This window comes from Polyergus mexicanus, unplaced genomic scaffold (genome assembly GCF_030449975.1).
Source record: "Polyergus mexicanus isolate NDT 795.1 unplaced genomic scaffold, iyPolMexi1.0 SCAF_5, whole genome shotgun sequence".
Classification (NCBI taxonomy): Eukaryota; Metazoa; Arthropoda; class Insecta; order Hymenoptera; family Formicidae; genus Polyergus; species Polyergus mexicanus.
The window spans coordinates 5906770-5922411 of record NW_027223325.1 but is presented as its reverse complement, the minus strand read 5'-3'; the positions used below and the strand labels follow the sequence as shown (position 1 = coordinate 5922411).

The 15642-nt window shown below is 34.8% G+C and overlaps 1 protein-coding gene across 1 annotated transcript; it reads left to right on the top strand.

Moving 5' to 3' along the window:
• Positions 1 to 724: 724 nt before the first annotated feature.
• LOC138933340 (uncharacterized) lies at positions 725 to 14774 on the top strand. The gene is made up of 11 exons (XM_070295957.1): positions 725 to 773; positions 842 to 934; positions 1014 to 1198; positions 8607 to 9494; positions 9623 to 9720; positions 9807 to 10149; positions 10240 to 10416; positions 11095 to 11746; positions 13647 to 14020; positions 14066 to 14299; positions 14409 to 14774. Exons 1-11 carry the CDS (start codon positions 725 to 727, stop codon positions 14772 to 14774), a joined length of 3459 nt encoding a protein of 1152 aa, XP_070152058.1.
• The last annotated feature ends 868 nt before the right edge of the window (positions 14775 to 15642 follow it).

Genomic DNA, 15642 nt, shown 5'->3' with positions numbered 1-15642 from the left:
TATTACCATTGCTGCATAATGAATATAATACAAAGAAATTTATTTTGCAAGTTCGTTAATACAATATATATATATATCTATATATGTGTGTGTGTGTGTGTGTGTGTGTGTGTGTGTGTGTGCGTGCGTGCGTGCGTGTGTGTGTGTGTGGTGTGGTGTGTGTGTGTTTATAAAATTTGTATATTAGTATTCAAATAAAAATATTGAAATATTTATTTAATAGCATATTATTATTTATTGTAATCTATACATTTGAAAAATATTCGGAGAACATTCTAATAATATTATAGAATATTTTATAATGATATCTCAGGAACATTATATGAACCTCAAATTGTTGACCAAAATAATATTCTAAGAACATTTTCATAATATTCCACTGATATTAAAATAATATATGAAAGATAATATATAAAGTAGATATATAACATCAACAGAATAATCCCATGATATTAAAAAATATTATATAATATTTTCGGAATATTATAATTATATTATTTTAATTTTTAATAATATTCATATAATATTCTAGGAATATTGTGTGCTTATAGGGATAATCCTAATAAAAAAAATCTTTTTATATATTCTCTCTTTATGTTTATTTCTTCAATCTGTAAAAGTGTTATTATACATATCCTTATAATATCTTATTTAAAAGATATATAATAGATATATAATACCGAAAAGATATATAATACCAAGTGAAACTTCAGATGTAAATAATATGGAAAAATGGTTACTTGAAAGAAATGAACGATCTGTGGAAGTAGAAAGTAAGAAATTGTAGATTTTTTATTATGTTATATACATTTTGTATTTCTTGTTCTTGTGCTTTCAATAGGCGTACCAGGACCTTCACAACTTTATAAAACAAATAAAGAAAAAACTCAAAACGATATTGAAAATAAAGAAGGTCATAATGAATTATGTTGTAGTAAGTATATTACGATCAAATTTTAAATAATTTGTATTATACTAAAAATGATTAGTTTTCTTTATTTTTTCCTTAATAGAAGCTTGTAGAAGCAGCATTCACAAAATGACACGAATGCTGTTTACAATCGAACAATTACTTTTAAACGTAAATCCAAATATCCAAAATAATTCTATTAATTTAAATTTACCTATTGCAACGCCTGAAAGATTACAGGAGTTCAACAAATTAATAACAGAAGATTTCATAGCTTCATTACAATATGTAAGTACTTGTTTATCATATAAATTTCGTAAAAGTATAAGTAGCTTGATGCACAAAAAAATGTATGCAAAAATAGAATATTTATACATTTTGTACATTCTCGTTCTTAAATTTTTTTTCTGTTTATAGAAATACAAATCATTAGTTTTACAAAAAGTATATAGAACTTCTAAATCATTTTCTATATGAAATTATGAATTGTAACATTATGATTACATTATAATAATGTCCCCGTAAGCAAAATGTTAGCAGTCTGCCAGCAGTTTGCGAGCAGATTCAAGCAGAATATTGCAGCAGATTGGCATCAACTGCGTCCGCATTAAGCTTGTGTTCTATCGACAGAACCTGTCGACATAAGCTGACAGCAAATTGACGGCAGAAATCGAGCAGGATCTGCGCGACACAGTTAAATGCCAGATTGGCGGTAGAAACCGAGCAAGATCTGCGCAACGCAGTTTGATGTCAGATTAGTGGCAAAAATCGAGCAGGATCTGTCGTCATAATTTAAATGGAATAACGGACATTTAAATGTTTCATTAATTTACATTGCACGTTTTGCTTAAAAGATAATAAATGAGATATACAATGTATGTAATATATCTTTGTTTTTTTGAGACAAAAAATGTTAAATTTTGGTCACAAAATGACCAGTTAGACATCCTAAATTAGATCTCATAAGACTCGAAAATGACATCAATAATTGATATGTCACATTCACGGGACGTCATTTGCTGACGTTTGTATTAATAACATATAAATATATAATATTAATAACATATATTAATGTAATATATATAGGAAAATTTAAATAATTTAATTTATAAAATTAAAGATTTTATTTATATACAATAGAAGTTAATTTCTATTTTTTATATCTTAAGTAAATAATAACAAAATATTTTTACTTATTCGGACAGAAATTGATCGAATAAGTGAAAATCGGACATTTATCTGTCCGATTTCCCAAAAATCAGTTCAATATCTGAATTCCCCTCTACGGAAATCGTATTAGAAATTAAATTGATGGATATAATTATATATATTATTAGTCCCATTTTGCAGGCTTTATATATACTCATGACAAGAACTTGAATACGGATACAGAAAGTGAATAGTGCGTCGCATAGCTGTAAGCGAATAAACTATACTATTTCAATAAATTATATGAATGCTAAAAGCTGCAGATTCTGTTTGATTTCTACCGCCGATTTGCCATCAGATTGCGCGCGCGCAGATCTTGCTCGATTTTTGCCGACAACCTGATGTCAAGTCATGTTAGCAGATCCTGCTCGCAAAATCTGTTCGAACAGACTTGGCTATCCGGGTATATATATATATATATATATATATATATATATATATATATTGCGACGACTTTTCCTACCGTCTCGCGGCTGAGCGTTAAACGCGGCTGCCGACTCGTTCTCTCCGTCGCGCGGGTGTAAATTGCGCCGACGAACCGGAGCTAATTCGCCGAATGGGAGAGGCGGAATGGTCGTTGACAAAAACGGAAAAACGGAGAAAAAGATCCACGCGCCAGGTGGGAACGGGAGGTTAGGAGTTCCGCGCGTACCGTGACGAGATCCGAGAGATAATCGCGAGAATCGAACTTGGGCGCCAGATACGATCTTTCACGTATCAATCCACGAAACACGCGAAATAAACGCGAAATAGACGCGAAAGAAATTTGTCGGAATTCGCCACGGGCTGACTAGCTCGCCTAACGGTAGAGGGGCAGGGCGAGTGTTGATCGAACGCGATAATTTATGCAAGAGGCGACAATTACGGAAGCGACAAACACAACTGAAAAGAAACTCGCCAATTAAACAGAGATTAACAGATTTATTATAATAGCGGGAGCCGCAGCTCCTCGAGAATAGTAACGATAAACCACGCGGATATACGGCTGCAGTAAAAGAAACGCGGCTGCGAGACTGGGTGTTAGACGCGGGGCGCGAAACCCCGTAATGCGTACGCCGAGACCGACCCGTTAGATCAGCCGGAATGTTCGCTCGGCTTGAATTACGCCTCGCACTGCGAAGAAATTGAATATTACGTTCTTCTATAATTCGGGTGCAAGACCGCATCAATTCTCGATATTGCCTCGCCAACGGCGATATTATCGCCCGCTATTACCGCGAAATTATTACGACGCAACTTAAGATTAACAGGCACTTAATACAACGCAGACATGCTTCGATTTCGGACGGACATATTACGCAGAATCGAATGCTCGGCACACACACGCACGCAATTCATGCAAGAATCGCGAGGAAAGTTTCACCAAAACGCGCTAACAATTTCGAGACGCGGTGCTTTACAGCCGATATGATACGTCGAATTTACGCGATTCACACTCTCACGTAACCCGTATAAGAATCGCGAAAGAAAGTTGCATCGGGCGTGTACGCACAGTTTCGACGCGAAGATTCACAAACGAGAGACAAAAAGAATATAACAAATTGACGCGAAACACACTCACACTCAGACGACCGACATACAGTACGAACGCGTCTTAAACGCTAGACGTGCGAGACCCGACGCAAATATAATCCACGGAATCCGAATCTCCAGAGAGACGACACACGGTTTATTAAAAACGCGAAGTAATGCCTCGATCCGCGGAAACCGATACTTTCGAAGCTCCGGGGCCCGAATCGCTTGACGACGTGGCCGTGACGCGAAAATCTACATTAAAGAATCGGGCTTAGCCCGTACACCAAAGTACGAATTCACGACGACGACGACAGAACGAAACGATTCCGGGCGCAATCGCGAGTGGCGAATATGGCGGAGGGCAACCTCACCGGTACTCTTCCTCCCGTCGGGACGGTCAGGGGTCGACGAAGTCCTCTCGCGCTCACAATTCTTCGCCGCCGATCGCCGGGATCCTCTCCGCTCGTTCACGCAGCAACGATCTCGCAATTGTTCTCGCCACAAACAGTCCTTTCGATTACGCCGTTACTCGCACGCCAGCTCACGCCAGTCTCCTCCTGGATCGTCGCGATCCAAAATCGATACTTGTGGGCCAGCCGGGGCTGCGCACACGGGGTGCGTATTATCGCGACCAATCACGCGTTATCACGCGTTGTAGCCGGCGGGCGGCGCGCTCACGGTCGTAAGGGGGGTGCGCGCGCCCCCGGTATTACGAACAATAATTCGCTGGAGCCCGTTCCGCGGGGCCGTCGCAAGGTCTAAGGCGAACGGCTTGGCCGGAAACATCGCTGCCACCTTTCTTTCCGTCTCTTCCGGGGCCGCGTCACGCCATCGGGTGCAGGATTGCAGTCCCTCCGCGGGGACCGGATCCGCACGGGCCTAAGCCCTTGCGCGAGGATTTTCTCGCTGTCCCGTGCGTCGCGCATCACGTGCGCGGGTTCGGATGCCGTCGTGACGTAGCTAGCTTGGCCGTTAGATAATTTGGATTTCCAAATTGCTGGCTCCTTGCCCCTCTAAGATCTTCCTTGATTGGCGATCGTATTTTCCGTGACGTTTCAGCGACTCTCCGCTCCTTCTTCCGATGAGGCTCCCAAATGAATTATTCATACGAAAGAAAATCATAAACGAAATATATATTAAGCTCGAAATCTCAATTAATGACTCCTCTCTGGAGGTAACGGTACGGTTCTCGCAATGATTCGACTGGCGCGGCCCTTTAGTCCGCGCTTTTCGATCGGAGAAGGACTCGGCGGATGCGCGCGAGACGGCAACGTCACAATATATATATATGTGTGTGTGTGTGTGTGTGTGTGTGTGTGTGTGTGTGTGTCAAAGGGCTATTTTGACGACATTTAAAAAATGAATATTTTATTGCATACATAAGAGTACATTTACTTTCTAACGCATACATTACTTTTATTTTTAACATAAAATGTACTAGTACATATGTATAAGAAATAAATTACCAATTGGCTAGTACAACGACAGTACAAAACTATTTACAATAATATATCATATGATTAATATGACGACACTATTATTTTTTATGAAACGATTATTTTAACGACATTCTATATATCAACTATTTTAAAATACACAAGTAAATTTCAAACACAATAAACGAGTAAAAAAGAATTAATGAAAAAAATATAAAGAATTAACAACACAAAATTACTTTTGATGAAAATTACTTTTAAGTCGATTTTAATTTTAATTATTACAAAACTATATTATAAAAAACAACATCCGACGATTGGAAAGAGATAAACTCTGAACTAGTAAAGCCATTTCAGTTATAAAGGATAAACTTCATTATTGCTTCAACAAATATTGAATAATATAAGTTCATAGATAAATGTTGATCATTCCATTATAGATTACAAAATTATATGTACAGAGACTTTAATATTGAACTCTAGTTTAAAAGATTTTTCGTGCTTTGTAATGGATTACTTATTTATGTGCAATAATATACATATATGAAGGAGAGATACACATATATAGTACATATAATAATATATAAAATCAACATGCTCTTTATAAAAGTGTGATATGTTAAAGAACTGTCTTCCATGATTTATTCAATAACTGAAAATCAATATACAAATGTCATTTCAATATTCTAATACATCAACAATACAAAGTTATTATAATTTCAACTATTACTGACAATTAATGAATTAGCATTCCACTACATATAACAAAATTCTATTATCGGAGACTATAATATTAAAGTCCCGTTCGAAAAATTCTCGTGCTTTGTAATGGATTTCTTCTTGGTATTTGACATACGCTAGATCTGTGCGTGCTTTGCCAATTAATATTCATTTATTACTGTTGCCTGTTAAAATCAAAATAAACATATATAATATTAATAGACAGCAAGACATTAAGATTTTCTTCTTTGTAAAGGAATCATACTTATATATGTAATTATCATCATCATGATTTTGTTTTTCCTTAAATTCAATTTAGTCTCTTCTTTTAAATTCAATAAGTAAAAACATACAAAACTTAAACATACTTTTTCATAATGTAGTTACAAAATTATCTCAATAGTATTCACTCCATAGACAAATTTATTATTTCCAATGTACAAATTTCATTATAAATAAAAAAGATCAAATATATAAGCAATATACAAATGTCGATTAATAAATTAGATTAAAATAATTAACATATAATAATTTCCAAGACTTGAATATTATAATATAAATAAAACGAAGTTAAAAAATAAAGTGCAGACGTTGCAGCGCTTCACGTCTTGTAAATTATTGTATGTTAATTATTTTAATCTAATTTATTAATATGTATGTCGCGTTTTTTGTTTTCTCATTGTGATTTATTTTGTTACGGATATCAATTATATATTTGCTTCTTAAATCCTTCTTATCGATTGTTTCTTCAATAAATATTTTAAATTTTCCGCGTTAAGGCTCCTGAGTATAGTTACCGTGAAACTACGAGTTGACGGTGGCGACATAGGAATAAAGATGCTGCGGTAGGAATAAGAACCGTGTCCAACGACTTATCATATAAGTTATAAGTGAACTGGGATTTATATGTATTATAACTTTCGGCTGGATTTTTTAGCTCACGCTTACTGCTAACTGCTCCCCTCTTATCCCTCGCTCCTTAGCATCACTGCATCGTAAATCGTAACTAAGGAGCGCATCACTTAGTCTCAAGAACGTGCGTATCACAAATGTGATAGCACAATACTTTGTGTTCGCGTTTCGGTTAGCGAACTCGGCTGATCGTCGAGTATAGCCGTTGAGGTATTCGGCCGAATTCTTGATTTTTGCATGTTTTGCTCGGGACATGGAATTCCGAGGTGTTCGCCACGTAGATGCGGTCCCCCTCGGTGCCCGCGCCCCGCGGCGAGGTAAACCGAGATGCTAGGCCCGCGGGTAGCGGGAACGAAGGGTTCCGCAGCCGGAATATTCCGCGAGCTTTGGTGCTTAATACTTCGAGGTGAGAACTCGAACAGTGCGGACCATAATTCGATACGCTTAGGACTAAGTAGTTTCAACGCTAAAGGCTGTGTGTGACCGGTACGACTTCCGGATAGGGATTAGAGCGCCTTTCGCGCAGTTATAGTTGTGCGCCTCCGAGTAGGAAGTGAACTTGCGCTCCTTGTGACCTTGCGGGGCCTTCCGCCGCGCTAAAAGCGACTCAGTGAGTGAACATTAAAAACAAATAGATTGTGTCAGTGCAATAACTAATACTCGAGAGATCAATCCAGTTCCGATCCATTTCCCGAGAGGGGGGAAACTCTAACCGAGGAGGTTCCCATCGGCGAAACCCCCCAAACACTTTGATAACCATAAAACATAAATATTTTGAATTGTTATAGAACGTACATATACCTAATTAATAATAGAATAATAATTATTTTTGTTATTAATACAAAATAAAATATTGAATAGAAAATTTTAATGAGAACCTCTACTACTAGAATATTGTGCTATTATATTTATGATGCGCACGTTCCTGCGACTAGCAGGGGAGGACGCGACTTTAGGATCAATTAAAAAAGATTTATATAGTGTACTCTATTAGAAGAATACTTGAACAAAGGGATAGAGCGCAATGCTCAGCCATTTCCAAGAAAATAATTAAAACAATATGGCTTTCCATATATCTGGCTCCGTTATATCAATTAGCAAAAAGGCGGTGTAGCTCGGGCATTAAGCGCGTGACTATCACGCATCCAACCCAGGTTCAATTTTTGTCCCTGCCACACTTTTTCTCATTCTTTTTTCATACAATCTAACAACGAATATTTATTCATGTAAAATAAAGTTAATTAAATTAAATTTGTTTTAATTTGCACTTTCGAAAGGCAATTTTCTTTTAATTTATTCACGAAACTGGGCATAATTTTTGTTAAACTTACAATCTTATTATTTTATGCATTTTACTCGATATAAAATGAAGCAAACAATAAAACGCCACTATTTGAACATAGTTATAATTTAATACAAAATTACAAACAAATGTGTCAAAACTTATTCATCCTTATTATCATTAACATCAACATTCTCTACAGATCGGTTACAATTATTCAGATGATACTTGTCGTAATTACTTGTTGTAATTTCTAATAGAATACTACACTATATAATAGATATATAAAAGATATATACTATATATATGTTACGTGTTAGCTACAAGTTACCAGCGTGTTACCCATGTCAGAATTTTTATGCAGCGCCTCACGTTGCAAATTGATGAACTATGAGGCGTGAAAAGTGACGTTTGGCAGCCCAGATTATTCTTGCGTGCCATTTCGTAATGACTTGAAGAGAAGATAGGACGGACGATAGATGGTGGCATAGGAGAGTGCTTCCTAATTAACATATTTTTAAATATTAAAGATATTTGCATACTACTAAGTATACTTAAAAAGCTCTTTTAAGAGCTATTTAGAAGGGGGAGATAAGAAAAGGAGCAATAGTTCCTGTTAAAGGTGGATCGGAGAGTGCAATTAGCCGAAAAGGAATATGAGGTTAGAGGTAATATAGTTGAAGAAAGAAATGATGAGTATACTGGAACGATAGAACAAAGAATACTACTAGATAAGAAGTCCCAGGAAATAAATACGAAGAATCTGAAAGTTAATGTTATAGTAAATCAGTTAATAGATATAAAGGAACAAGAATTTGATAAATTCATGTTAGACTATAAAAAATCATTAGTTTGCAGTAACGAAAGAAAAAAGAAAGTAGATAAAGAATTAGAAAGTGGTGCAATAAAGAAAATGGGTAAGAAAACGGCAAAACAAAGTACTTTTAAAAAAGATTTAGCATTAAGGAAGAAAAATCAGGAAGAAAATGACGAAATGGAGACAAAGGTTTGTTTATCGGAAGGAAGAAAAACAAAAGAAGAAATTTCCAAATATGCTGCTAAGGAAACCATTATTGAGTCTAATGCAATCAAAAATAACGGAAATGATAGTGATAATTATATCATAATTGATAAAGATAAGATTATTAGGAATGTAAACAGATTAGTGAAAATTCAAGGTAGATTAGTGTTAGAAGGAAAAGGAACAGAAAAGAAGAGTCTAGAACAAATAGAAAAAGTCAACAGATTTGCATCAAGTCATAGAGGAGATATAATCATTATAGCTAAGCTTAATCCAAGGAAATGCTCTACAAAGGGAGGTAGGAATTTTCTACGTATTATAGATAAGGTTATGGAAACAAAAGTGAGACCAATAAAAGTGGTAAAATCAGGCTTTAACGCAGTAGATTTATATTACGATAATATTCTGAATGCTAATAAATGTTTGGATTTCTATAAAGGTATTCCACGCGATGAACAAGATATATGGTTTGACATAATGGAAAGGATCGTAAGAAGAAATGGAATTATTTCAGACTGGGACATGTCACTACAAAGATTTGGCGAAGCATTGGATGATAAAAATAAGATTATCTGCGCGAAAATATAAGAAAACGTGTATATAATAATGAGTTAAAGGTATATGAATGGAAAGATACTAGGAATATAGTCGTGACTTTTGAGGGTAATGAACTACCAGAACAATTAAGCCTTTACGAAGGGCTGACTTATATATGGTAAGAGTAAGATCATACATCCCAACGGTTAAGCAATGCTACAAGTGTTATAATTATAAATATGGGCATGTTAAGCAATTTTGCAGGAAAGAGTATAATGTATGTGTTGTATGTGGTAAGGAATCTCACGGTAACTGTGAAAATGAATATAATTGTGTTAATCGCAGCGGCAAGCATAAAGCTAACTTTAAACGTTGTCCTATATATAAATTCAATAAAAACGTTCAATATATCAGTGCAAAGAATTGTATTTCAATTTATGAGGCAAAGAAAATAATTGCAGGTAGAAATAAAGCATATCAAAATCCGTGGATTCAACCGGAAAACTGGCCGAATTTACCAAAAGCAAATCAAAAGAACAATACCTCAGTTATTAACAGGAATGTTATAAAATATAATAGAAAAGGAGAATTTACGGAAAATAAACAAGTATTTCAGGAAGGAACAGAGATAAGTAATAAATTTAAAATAGATAGAGATAATTGTAGTAAACCAGTATGTAACAATAAATCTTATTAGAAGCAATTCAACAATTATGAGGAAGAGATAACTAAAGACAAAAGTGGAATAGCTGTAATAGAAGAAGGAAAAGGTAGAAATATACAGAGAAGATCAAATATAAGTCAGCTAATAGAATACCTAGATAATCTTCACGACCAGGAATGGTCGGCAAAAGAAATAGAAGAGAATCTAATTGTAATCTAGTTTGTAAATATGCTTTACAAAGACTAGTGGAATTTAGAGATAGAAGGAAAAATAAAAATAAAGATAACAGAGAAAGTAACACGGAGGAAATTAGATACAATGAAGATTAATATCATCAACTGAAATATAAGAGGATGGAAAAGCAAAAGATCAGAATTAAGTAAAAGGATTAAAAAATATGACATAATTGGTCTGACTGAAACTAAAGCTAGTTACAAGGATAATGTAAAATTTTCAGGATATGCGGTTTACAGAAATGATGGATTATATGGAAGAACAGGTGGTTCAGGTGGTGTTGCATTGTGTGTGAGAAATACAATAGCACATTCACAAATTATTGACTTACAAAAAACCTCTGTTAATATGGAGTAACTATACACGGATCAGATAAGGATATTAGAATTATACTGGTATATAGAAAACCAGGGCATACGGAAAAAAAGATACTTGAAAGAAACTTTTAGATAAATACATCAATGAAAGTATTATCTTTATGGGTGATTTTAATGCTCATAAGAGGTCTGTTCTTTACGCTGAACCGGCTGCACCAGTTCAGAGCCCATCCTTCTCCTTCTATTGAGGACAGAAAAAGATAAACTCTGAACCAGTGCAGCCAGTTCAGCTGCAAAGAACAGACCCAATATCTCATGGAACTCTGCTATAACTCAGACAAAAATGGATCTATCCTCGCAGAGGAATGTGACGAATTTATACCTAATAAACTCGGACACGCTAACTAGAATAGGAGAAGGCGGGAGAAATCCGTCGAACTTAGATCGTATGTTTTGTACGAAGGATTTAGTACATAGAATGTCCTATAAACAAAAAAGTGACACATGGGGATCAGATCATCATCCCATAGTTTACATAATTGATGAGGAATTAAAAACCTATAAAAGAATCACTAATAGAATAACGACCAAAAGAACTGACTGGAAAATGTTTGAGGTATTAATGGAAAAAAATCTGGAAATGTTCTCTTCTAAAGAATATAATTTGAAAAATCATATTGAAAAATATAATCTGCTCAAAGATGTGATAATTAAAGCAGTTGAAGAAGCTTCTGGAAGAAATAATAACATAGAAAAGCCTCAGCAAGTTAGGAAAAATAAGAGCAAAAATCCTGTTGAATGGTGGGATGAAGATTGCAAAGAAATAATTAAAGCTAGAAAGGAAAAGTTAAGAAAATTCAAGAAAAGCAAGGAATTACAAGATTACATTGAATTTAAAAAAGCTAGAGCGATGGCAACTAAGACAACCCAGACAGCACAAAACATCCTCAGGATCATCCTGAATATGTCCAGGACGGTTCAGGACATTTGTAGGATGTTTTAAGATATTATTATAAATATATTTATAAAAATTTAATATGCATACATAATTATTTTTAGTTGTGTCGGCTATTTAATATAATTTAGAAATCTTAAGTATTATAATAAGTATTAATGTCCTATAAATGTCCACTGAATGTCTGTAGGATATATCTGCCCTGTCTATTATATTGGATGTCTTTTGGATTTCCAGAGGACATATACATGTGCAATTAATTGTTAACGTTAATTTCGTTTAATATTAATAATTGAATTTGATGCGCACATTTTCATATATCCAAAATTATTATTTATTTAATATTTCATGAGAAATGTTACTGTTCGCAATATTCCAAAAACTTTACAAACAATAGTATTCAACCGCAAGTTCGTTTGTTTACCGCTATGCGACACGCGAACTCGTATTTGAGATTTGGTCATGAGAATTATATAAAGCTTGCAAAGAGCAACTGACAGGAAATTACAAATGTAATTATTTTCTATCAATTCAATCTCTGATGCAATCCCAACATAGGAAATTCAAATATTGGATTGTTTAGAAAATATTACACAACTCAAACCTGGGAGCCAAATCTAAAATATTCATGTACAGCACGAAAGCCTCAAATATTAAAGAACGGTGAACTATTTTTAATATTAGATTTTTAATATTGGCAGTAAATAACAAAACATAATTTTAATTTATATTGAAATTTTTAAATTTGCTCCTTGAAACATACGAAAAATATCCCTAACATATCCTATAAAAATCCTTAGGATGTTCCACAGGATCTCCCTGGATTCTCTAGAGGTTAATATACGGCTATCATTTACTCTTCCTCAGGACATCCAGAGGAGATCTGAGGATTACAATGGGATATCCTGAGGATATCCTACATGTATGTCCTGGATGCCCCTTGGACGTCCTAAGGACATCCTTGTGCTGTCTGGGAATCAATCAGAAGAAAAGAGAAAATTTTAAAAGATTTATAGAAAGCATAAACAAATATACTAGTATATCGTATGTATGGAAAAATATGAGAGTTTTAAAAAAATCTTCGAAAATGGTAGAATGGACAAAATGGCAAAAAAAAGGATAGAAATCAAAAATGTATAAAAGTAATGAACGAGCTCAGTCCTCCGTGGGTACAAGAGAGAAGAATTTACATTGAAAAGAGAAAAGCGGACAAAAATGAGTCTAAATGATGATATAAAAAAAGAAGAAGTCATTCGAGCTATTAACTGCTGCAAAAAAAATTCGGCTCCAGGTTTAGATGGAATTGAATATGAATGTTTAAGAAACTTCCTAAAGGATACATCAATATCATAATGGATATATTTAATCAAATTTTTAAAAAAACTGTATTACCTGAACAATGGAGGGAGTATCAAGTTATTTTTATAGATAAACCTGGTAAGGAAAAAGTTAAACCAATATCCCTATCGTCCTGTATGGGAAAAATTTTAGAAAGAATTGTGACTGAAAGATTAAATTGGTGGGCTGAAAGCAGAGGAAAAATAAATAATTATCAGAATGGTTTTCGAAGGGGCAAATCTTGTATGGAAAATTTGGCACAATTAGTTACAGATGTGAAAGTTGGAAGATGTAGTAATACTGACATTATGACAGCATTTCTGGATGTCTCGTCAGCTTATGACAATGTTTTATACAATCCACTGATATACAAACTAATTCAGGAAGATTGTCCGGTGGCATTACTTAAATATATTGAATCATGGATGTCAAGCAGAAGAGTAAAGTTTATATTGGATAAGGAAAAAATTGAAACAAGGGATATATTTAAGGGATTACCTCAAGGAGCAGTAATGAGTCCTATATTATACGATTTGTATACAAATATAATATAATGCAAAATATATCAGCTAACATAAAACAAATTCAATTTGCAGATGATATTGCGATTTATGTTCAAGATAAGAAGAGAATTAAAAGAAAAGAAGCAATTAAAGAGGCAATAAGAAGTTTAGGAACAAACTTGAAATATCTTGGTTTAGAACTTCAACCAACAAAACCTATAATTGTGGATTTCAATAAAGAAAGTCATATCCCTAAGAATATAGAAGTAAATATTTTAGATAATCCCGTATATCTACAGAAAGAAGCGAAATTCCTTGGAATATGGTTGGATAACAAACTGAAATTTGAAAAACAATGTCAATATATAAAGGAAAAAGCTGTGAAAGTTAATGGGCTTCTTAGATATTGTAATGGCATCACTAAAGGGATGGAGGTCAATACAGCTGTAATGCTGTATAAAAGCCTGGTAAGATCCACAATAGATTATGGCTCGTATATATTTTATCCTCAGAATGCTAATAATAGTTTGAAAGTTGAAAGAGCGCAGTTTTTAGGGTTAAGAACGGCGCTAGGATTTAGAAACAGTACGCCAAACAACGTTCTGTTGGGAGAGGCAAAAGTGATGTCAATTAAGGACAGAGCAACATATTTAGCGAGAAATTTTATGATAAAAACTATGGCATATGGAGATGAAGATTTGAAAGGCAATATTGAAAAACTTAACAAGGAAGAACTATTACAGAGTGTACGTACCCAAAAAAAAAAACCTATGATTATTACAAAAGCATGGAATAGAGTGAAAGAAGACAAGGAAAAAATAAGGAGTAAAAGAAAATATGGAGTTTTTCTTGTAGATTACTGGGTCATTACCAAAGATTTATATATTGATATATACACTGGAAAGAGATATAATAATGGACAAAGAAACAGTCCCTTTAGAGCCAGCAATCTCAAGTGACTCAAGAGAATTAGGTTCCTCTACTCTCAAGAGACAAATTCAAAAATGTCAAGAAGAGGACAGCTCTGTTTTAAAAAAACTCAACGTTTCCAAGAACATTCCAGACACTGTCTTAAATAACAGATACACTAAATCCTGTCAAGGACCATTTGAAATCGTTATCACGTCCACAGGAACAGCCAACACTTCCATTCAACCCCTTACAGTGGGCCGTCTCCTCAGCTCCACTCTCAAAAAAGACATTATAGAAATTAAAGATTAGGCTTCTCTAAAATATCAGCCCAATTCAAATCGCGCGAGGCGGCAAACAATCTAATCAATAATCCAATTCTTAATTCCAATAATCTAATCGCCTATATTCCTTCTTACAGAGTTTCGAGACAAGGATAATAAGAAACGTACCACTTGACCTCACTGAAAGTACTATCAAGGAAGAAATAGACTGCTCGGTTGGGATCAACTCTGTGCGGAGACTCAATAGAAAGGTTATTGATCCATCGACAAGATCGGTGATCTACGTTCCTTCCAAATTCATTGCAATCACTTTTGAGGGACAGAATATTCCACAGTTTCTCTACCTGTATATTGTCAGGTACGAAGTTTCTCTTTTAATCTCAAAACCCTCCCTTTGCTACTCCTGCTATCGCTATGGATACATCAAGTCCCAATGTAGAGGACAACCTCGCTGTCCCCTCTGTGGGGATAAATCCCACGATAATATCTCTTCTTGCCCAAAAAATAATCAACCTCCTTCATGCATCAACTGCAAAGGCTCTCATAAAACAAACGACCTTTTCTGCCCTGAATGGCTCAAACAGAAGAACATACTAGAACTGGCTGCCCACAAAAATATTCCTATTTTAGAAGCCAAAAAAATCATTCGCGGTAATAATACTAGAACTCCCATCCATTTCAACTTCTCAAACTTTCTTGAGCTCAACAACTCTCCCACCACCGACATGTTGTACTCCATCTCCCCAACTCATCCCCCTCTCTTTCCCCGCGCTCATATGCGAATGTCGTTAGTAACTCACAAAAGTTTCCTTTTAATCTACATCATCCTTCTTTTAATAACTCTGTCCCCCGTCCGCACTCGCCGTCACATACTCACCCTTCTTCTTCTTCTTCCC

Coding starts and splice junctions, on each gene's coding strand:
- LOC138933340 (XM_070295957.1), top strand. CDS start 725: ATGGAAAAATGGTTACTTGAAAGAAATGAACGATCTGTGGAAGTAGAA. Junction 774..841: donor ACGATCTGTGGAAGTAGAAA/GTAAGAAATTGT, acceptor TGCTTTCAATAG/GCGTACCAGGACCTTCACAA. Junction 11,747..13,646: donor CAGGACGGTTCAGGACATTT/GTAGGATGTTTT, acceptor TTCAATTTGCAG/ATGATATTGCGATTTATGTT.